General features: G+C 21.4%; 1 protein-coding gene across 6 annotated transcripts in view; it reads right to left on the bottom strand.

Moving 5' to 3' along the window:
* Positions 1 to 2757: 2757 nt before the first annotated feature.
* Positions 2758 to 9186, bottom strand: part of LOC102678196 (ras-related protein Rab-32) — a 54233-nt gene continuing 47804 nt past the window's right edge. For 5 of the 6 annotated variants that reach the window (XM_031515016.1, XM_031515017.1, XM_031515018.1 and 2 more), the window contains 3 exons: positions 5859 to 6087; positions 5032 to 5357; positions 2758 to 3406 (listed from right to left, as the gene is read on the bottom strand). In XM_031515016.1, the coding sequence (XP_031370876.1) occupies positions 3293 to 3406; positions 5032 to 5357; positions 5859 to 6087 (669 nt within the window). In that variant the 3' untranslated portion in view covers positions 2758 to 3292. Of the gene's footprint in view, positions 3407 to 5031; positions 5358 to 5858; positions 6088 to 7461; positions 7701 to 9186 lie in introns of those variants that run through there. The other variant, XM_031515019.1, reaches the window with a different exon arrangement.

The raw sequence follows: 9186 nt of genomic DNA, 5'->3' as shown, positions 1-9186 counted from the left end.
ATTATATTATATTTTATATAATTTATATTATATATATTAAATATAATATAATATTATATATTTTTATATAATATTATATTTTTCTTATATTTTTTTTATTTTTAAAACTAGAAAAGACAAATTAAAAAAAGACAAATTTCAAGATAATAAATTTTTAATAATTGTGTTATTGTGTTATCATATTTTGTTCTTGAAAATTAAAATTTTTATATATAATTTAATGTTTTATAATGTTTTTGGTAATGAAAATTCTTTAATTCTATCTAAAATTTCTATCTAAAATTTAAAAAAGAAATTTTGACAAAATTAAAACTTTTCTGTTAGATATTCGAAATGAATAAAAAAAAATTTTAGTATTTCTAGTATTAAAATAAATGACAATCATATCCATAAAGTTTTTCGCGAATTAAAAAATAAAAAAAAAAGAATATTTTCTTAACTATTGACTTTATAATTTTATTTATGAAATAAATAGGAATAATCCATTGATTCGTTAATTCATGAAAACTATGAAAGAATCTTATTATTAATTACGTGAAATAAAAATTCGTTTTCGCTTTTTCATTTTTCTTATTAAAAAACAGAACAATGAAATTTAAAAATTAAAATCGATATAAAAATGGCTGGAATTAATTTATTTGTTATATTAGCATAATCTTTGTCGATTAAGGGGTAGAAATTAAGACTAGATTTCAATAAAATTTATCTTAGTTTCATTTTCAAACGTTAATATTTTTTTTCTTTCATTTAATATAAATGTAATTTTTCATAAATTCAATTAAAAAATTTAATAAAAAAATCTGTGAATTGAATATATTATAAAAATATCAATATTTCTTGATTTTTTTCAATTTTTATAATTTCGTATTTCAAATAATTCTTTTTCTACCCCTCAAATTCTTTCAATGTTTTTCTAACCCTTCTTTTTTCTAAGTTAATGATAGTTTACTTTCATAATAGCTTTTCTATTTTCCTTCACAGATGAAATTTTCACGTTCAATACTGTACACCAATAACAAAACAGCAATAAGAATTCAATTTCTTGTAATGTTCGCTTCTAATATCAAAGAATCGCAATATTCGAGCAAGAATGTATACAAATTTTTTAAAAATTACTATTCAATTGGATTATGGAATCGTATTTACTTCTAAAATTAAGATTAGGAATGGGATACTTGAAATTTTAAATCATCGAAATTCAAGAAATTTCGAATTTTATTTAATATTTTTATTTAATTTTTTACAAATTAAAAATATTATTGGTTTAATTAAAAATTTTAATTATTGATTTATTAAGAATTTTAGAAATTACAATCGTTAAAATTTTAATTTTTCGATTTTTATCCGAGAAAAAGAAGAAATAAAATAATAAGCATTTAGCATTTCGTAAATATATTTGAAAATAAAATAAACTTAAAAATTAGATTTAGATCCATCTCTAATAAAAACGCATCTTTCAAATATAGAAATGTGTTATATTATTGTATGTGGAAAATATAATAAAATTTTCTCTCATTTTTTGAAGTTATATCATTTTTAGAAAAAATTATTTTGTACATTTTCACTGAGCGAGTTTCTTAATTTATATTTTTTTATATTATTATATATTATATTAATCTTATAATATAATTTTTCAATTCCATTTTCCATTGAATAGCGTTCTTTTATTAGTGATAGATATACTATATCGATTATTCGTCGCAGCAATCTCGTGTTAACAAAGGCAAGAGTCTTAATAGCAGTATTTGATTTCGATCAATATTTAACGATAAAATTGTCAATAAAAGTTTTCAGCTTTCGAGCTTTCATTGTCATTCGTTGCTTTACAATTTTCTTATCACTTTCATTTATTTTCATTTATAGATGGAAGTCTAAATATAAAATTGTAAGCTAAGAATGCTGAGATCAATTTGTCCAAGAATTAAAATTATTTCATTTTTAGAATATAGAAGAAAAAATGATTATTAAAAATGATATCAATATAACAAATTAAAAATATAAATGAATATAGGAGATATAAAAAGAATTCTAAATAAAATATATAAAAAAAAATGTTAAAATAGTTTAAAACTAAGAAGTGGAAAATAAAAATGATTCTTTTTGAAATCTAAAATTTAATTTTATAATCTAAATATTTAATTTAGAGCACAAGAATCCATTATAAATTTTCAATTTACTTTTTTCAATTTTTCAAATAAAATTTTCTAGATACGTATTATACTTAATCTATAATTAAATTGAATAAAAATAATTATATTCTATTTAAATAATTTGAAATATTCATAATGAAAAAAAACACTATTACTATTAACACACTTACCATTAATAGAATTACTAGTCATATAATGACAATAAGAATAATAATTATATGTACATTTTCAATATGATATGATAAAAATAAATTAGTTCACAGAATGTAACAAAACACATGATATAACCAAAAAAAAGTGATTCTACATATAAAAATATACTATAAATAAATAATAAAATTTTTTCATTTAAAGTTTTTTCCATTTTATATTTGTAAAATATTTTTTTCTTTAGTTTCATAATTATTTATTAAATTTTTCAATTTGATTTTCTTGAAAATATTTGAAATGAAAAAAATGTTTTTACGTTAATAATTATTTTTATGTATTAGAATAACTTCCTATCAATAATCAATTTGAATTTAGCTAAATTCACATGTACATAAATTTCCAAAATAAATTTTCTTTCAAAAGAGATCTTTAATAAAAAATTATATTCTATATTTTCCACATATTTTTGCACATATAGAATCACACCTTTCCAGATTGAATCAAAATTACTGTAACATTCTGTACAATCATTCTTATTCAAATAAAATTTAAAATTAATAATTACAAACTCAACAATAACTCAAATATAACAAAATTCAAAATTAATAATTCAAACTGCTAAATACACTATTCCTCAGCATTCCAAGCTCCACTTCCACCAATGTTACTTATCCCGCAACAAATGCTTGTATATATGTACAAAGGTCAAGTGGAAGAACTACACACGATTTATCGTTAGTTTTCATCCAACGATGAAAAATCGTCGACATTCCATGAAAAATGACCATGGTCGATGAAATATTCACCATTAAGGTATGTTTCACGAATGGGACATTGATTACATGATCGAAATGAAATCCAACGACAACGATGACGGTTGACATGGAGCAATCGAAATGGTATTTTCGTGTCATGGCACCGATGGCTATACGGTGATGGCAGGACAACGATAACGGATCCGACGATCCTGCTATCGGTAAGTTACCGATTCGTCAGCAGGAACAAGATTTCTTTGAACTATTCGGCGATTGATTTAATGCAAAACGTTCGCCATCTGTCTGATCCTGTGAACCATTTCCTTTCATCAGTTGATCGTTTTGGAGAATCTGAAAACAAAAGAAGAGTGGGTTTGTTAATAGATGGAAGTTAATTAGAATGATTCCTAACCTATATCTCTCAAAGAATCGTTACTTTTATTAACAAATTTTATTATTTATTTATTTTAGCATAACATTTTTCATAACTAAAATGAATTTTGTTTAGAATTTCAGTCATAAGGTATACAAAAATTGCGAATTGAGAATTATTTATTAAATTATAAGCAATTTAGGTTTGTGTTAAGTTATATCTTTTGTAGTATAATTTGTCTTGCTTTATTTAACATAAATTTTAAATGCTCGAAATTTAATAAATAAGACTTAATTAACATTCTTGAATATCAATTTTTGAATTTGTATATCTTTAAAATTGATTCTTCTATAAATATAATCCAATATTAATATTCAATGTTATGGATATAATTCATATTAGTTAAATAAATTTTTTTTCATTATATATATTATATTTAGAATATCACAAAATGCATTTCTATTTTTTATTATTATTATTTTATGTTGTATTATACAAAAATGATTATATATTTGTGTTTTTTATAAATTAAACAAATATTTAACTTATAATAATATAATAACATAATAGATTTTATTAATAAATATAGATATATTCATGAATTTTACTATTAAATATTATAGTCAATATATTTATGAAAATACGATAAAAAAAAATTGAAATTTCACATTATCAATCTTTCTCCTATTATTAACTAGCATTTTAAAAATTAATTAATAAAAAATCATTTTAAAAATTGTTTTGAAACAAATCAGTATCAATGCATAAGAAAAATATTTTCATCTTCCAAATGATGATTAATTTCGTAATAACATTTACACAATAATGATATTAACAATGAATTATATATTAATTTTACGAGAATAAATTTATCAGATCTTCTAATAAAATTAACTTAATATGCGACTATTTTCTGTTGTATATCAAGAGAATAAACAGAGAATACAAAATGAACTTATCGATACGCAGATGGTGTCATTGCACTGAATTAGTTTCTATCGGATAATAACAAATTAACTATGCGTCGTAAGACGATCACTTTGACGCGAGAACACGTCATTGATAAATCCACGAATAACAGCGCGAATAATACACGAGAACTGTTAATCGCGAGGGCAATATTCCACAAATAACTTGCGCGTAGATCTTGGAGTTGCTATCTTTATTAATTGAATTTCGCAGTCGAAATAATGAAAACAATTCTAAAAAATATTGATTACTGTAATATGTATTTCATATTTTAGATTTGAACTTTGTTTATTCGTTATATTACGATTTATCATATTTCATTCATGGCGATGATAATAGAATAGGCTGTCTAATATTATAAATTCTTTTATTTTAGAAAGAATCATTTGTAATTTGTTAATTTTAAGATTGAAAAATAAAGTTACATTTTTAAAAAAAATCATTCGAAATATTATAAAATAATTTTAAAAAATTATAAATTAATAAGAGACAATCCTTAAACTGTAATTGTTTCTTTTTTTTCAAGAATACTAAAGTAAAATAGACTTATCATATAATGTAAAGTATTAATTAATTTATAAATAAAAAAATTGTATAAAGATATTCCTTTTTTATGTGAACAATTATTACTTACTTTGTTAACAAGAAATCGTGCAGCCTCTTCAATGTTAATGTTCTCCTTGGCTGAAGTTTCAAACCATCCGGCAAAATTCTTCTCTTTACAATATTCGTCCATTTTCGCGGGCGAATTCACTAGGCCCTCTTTCTGCTGGTCACATTTGTTCGCTAAAAGGACACAGGGGATTGGTGAACCGTCAGGAAGTTGAACTTTCGAGTCTAAATCTTGTTTCCATTTCACCACCGCATCCAAAGTCGCGCTTCTCGTTACATCGAACACTATGAACGCGCCAACTGCTTCTTTGTAATATACTCTCGTCATGTTTCCGAATCTCTCTTGACCTGAATATCAGTAAAAATAACGATTTGATTAATATCTCGATATATTTTTCTACTTGCAGTCCTATCCATAAATTATGCCTGTCCATGAATAGAAATGTAAACTTGATAAATTAAAAAGATTGAGCTTTATATTATCACAATTATATTATCTTTTTTATTTTATTTTAATTTTTTGAATAAGAAAAAAATAGATTATTTTAGTTATTATTTAAAAGAAAATATTTCTGCAGAAATAATAAAAATATAATAATTATAATAGAAATTTAAATAAGGATATAGAATCAGTTTTAGATCAAAAATATAGATCAATAATAATTTCACATAAATTAATAGATTTTATATTTTACAAAAAATTTTTTGCATTAATAATATTTGTATTTGATATTTTCTTTTTTTAAATTCTCGAATTATATAAAATATGTTAATGATTCCAAAGTTTTGATTACAAGTATAGATTATTTAATATCTATGGAATAAAATTATTAAGAAATTATAACAAACCTGCAATATCCCATAATTGTAACCTTATGATAGTGTGCGAATCCCAGTTCAATACTTTCAATGCGAAGTCGACGCCAATTGTCGCGCGATAATGTTGGGAAAAGAATTGATGGACGTATCTCTTGATGATGGATGTCTTTCCGGCGCCCAACTCGCCGATTACCAGGATTTTATACAAATGTTCTCGTTTCTCGCCTAATCCGGCATTCGGCGAATTATTCTGTGACGACTGCGCAAGCAAAAATAAAATTTTTTTATTATTAAAAAATTCTTTAAGAAATCTTTATTTAAATATATTTTTTTTTTATCAATATTAAAAATATCAAGTATATTTTTGCAAATTGGAAAGAAAATTTATTTATAAATTATTAATCATTGATAATATGATTTTTATTAAAATATATATTTATTAAAGATTCTTGAAAAATATATAGTGTTTATATTCATTTTGTAAATTATTTGTTAAATTAAGAATTTTTGAAATCTATGAATATGATATAATTTTTGAAAAAATATTTGAATATAATTTATAGCAATTTAAGATAATAATTATTATGTCATAATTATATATACTTACGTATATAATAATATTATAATTAATAATTTTAAAATTTTTTGTCAATATTTTGTTGCGTTTATTACGATATATTATATTAATTATTCAATAATTATTTATCATTACATAATTAATTAAATATAATTAATAATATTGTTTAGTTATTACCAAAAAAATTATTAGGTCAAATTATAATAAACGACGGTTATCTTAAGTACTCTCATTGTTTTGTCTTAAGTACGGTACTAAAATGAATATCATTTTTTTCTCTCTTATCTTTGTTATGCAACTATATTGTTTGATATTTGACACAATTATTATGTATAATTAATAAAAAACATAACAAAATTAATATATTTTTAGAAATATAATGATAAAGTTCGTCGATTTTTTTTAAATAAATTATTTTTAAATGATATTTGTATTTAAATAAAATTTGTATTAAAGTTTTAGTTTAATTTTAATTTTTCAATTTTAATTTGGATTTAAATTTAAATTTATATAATCGAATTTAAATTTAAATTTGAATTTTACATAAATACAAAATAATAATTTTACAATTATTAGAATAAGATTTAAGATGATTCCATATTTTATAAGAATTTCATGCAACGATGTTGCATCTCTGAATTTACTACTACTTTAGTTATCTTATCATGTCACGAAGAAGAAAGGAAACGAAGATTAACGAGTAATAAACATTTTAACAGTATAATAAGTAATAAATCACAATTAAAAATATTTTACACACTTAATAATATTTACTTGTTAATTCATATATTTTATCACTAACATAATTCTTCTTAATAACCTTATATTAAATTTAATTTTTAATTTTATATAAACACAAAGTAACAATTATTGAAATAAGATTTAAGAAGATTAATCTACAATTTATTTCAATAAAAATTTTCGTAAATTTATTAATATCTATTACCGATTATAATACAAATTATTATAATACAAATTTCTGAAAAATTGAAAAAAACACTTTTATACGAAGAGAAAAATGAAAAAAGAAAGAAAGAATTAAATTAAGTAACCAACCCTGCACCATTTCCAATTTTTTGGATTTATCTTCAAGTCGGAGAAATTTAAAGAACGCGGAAACTTCCGATTTCTTTGCTCGCCCACCATATTGTTTTTAATGCGCACACTCGAATTATTCGTTTACGAATAGCAATAGTTTGTAGCTTGATCGAAACTTGACCGATTGTTAGTGAACCGATCGACGAACACCACGTGAATGATTCACCGACGAGAGTCGAGTGGAATGCAAATCGCCGTCTTGTGTCAAAGTGTATATTGAACTGTCATTGGTGTAGTGTTTACATATGCGTTGGAATTATTTAAGTACAGGATAGTGTAGATATTTTTAATACATTCGATATCATTTGCTTAATTATATGAGAATAAAGTAGTATAAATATTTATTGCATTCGATATCGTGTGATTAATTGTTTTGAATTATTTGTTTTTTTTTTTTTGATGTTTTAATTAGGATTCATATTCGTTATCATATGAATTATTATTGGATATTTCGCGATTGTTCATCTTTTTCAATTTATTGATTTAGAATTTGATTATTATACTATATCATTAAACGTTTTTGTATTTCTTCATTTCTTCATTTATACATTTTTGTATCATTCCTTTATTTTTTCATTTCATTTAGATATACTTTTTGTATATTATTTCTTCATTTCTTTATTATATAATTTCTTTTTAACTTTCGTTAAAATTTTTAATTATAATACAATTATATTTCATACAAAATTTTATTTTTTAATATAGTTATCAATATAAATGAATATTAAATTAATAAAAAAATAAATAAGCTATATTATTTTAATATGTACATATGTATGTATGTAATAATATTATTAATTAAGAACGTATGTACATAAGAGAAATAGAATTGTGGCATATTGTAATAAAATAAAACGACGATCAGAAATGTGATCCGTATTTCGTGGTTACACTCATGAGGATAATCCGCCATGGAAAATACCGCACGAAACGGTAACCATAAACTCGAAAGTAATAATAATAATCTGTTATAAAGGAAACCATAATGTTACTGCGTGTATAATACTCTATAATATTGTAACATTGTTATGTGCTATATTTAGTAGCAAAACTTAAGTTTTGTTTAAAAATTTATATGATTATTATTATAACATATAAAAATATTTCAATATTATATTAATTTTTTTATTAATTTTTATTAATTTATTAATTTAATTTATAAATGTAATTATTTTAATTTATGACTTTCTTTATAAATGTAAATTATATTATTAAATATAATGTAAATGTAAATTAAATTATTGTATCTTTGTATCTTTTATTTATTTATATATTAATTAATTAAGAATTTACTAAGTGTAACTAAAGTTTAGTAAGTGTAGTTTAGAAATCGACGATTTTACTATTTTTATTAAAAATATTCCATAACTAAATTTCTTTATATTTGAAATACACAAATATTACGAATAAAATGATAAATATTATTCATGTATTTGTTCAGAATTGTGAATATTATCTTAAGGTTAAATCAATATTTAAAAAGTGCCTATAATATAAGATCTTTTCAATGCAATGACACTACATTATTTTCGAAAATTATATTTTTAGATAATATAGACATAATCTATTTATCTTTTAAAGAAGATATCTTTAAGCATAAGAAGATATTTTAAGATATTTTAATATTTTAAATAAATAAATAATAAAATAATAAATAAGCTTTAATATTTTAAATAAATAAAG

This window comes from Apis dorsata, unplaced genomic scaffold (genome assembly GCF_000469605.1).
Source record: "Apis dorsata unplaced genomic scaffold, Apis dorsata 1.3 scaffold_52, whole genome shotgun sequence".
NCBI classification, from domain to species: Eukaryota; Metazoa; Arthropoda; class Insecta; order Hymenoptera; family Apidae; genus Apis; species Apis dorsata.
The sequence above is the reverse complement of the archived record's forward strand: the minus strand, read 5'-3'. Positions and strand labels throughout refer to the sequence as shown.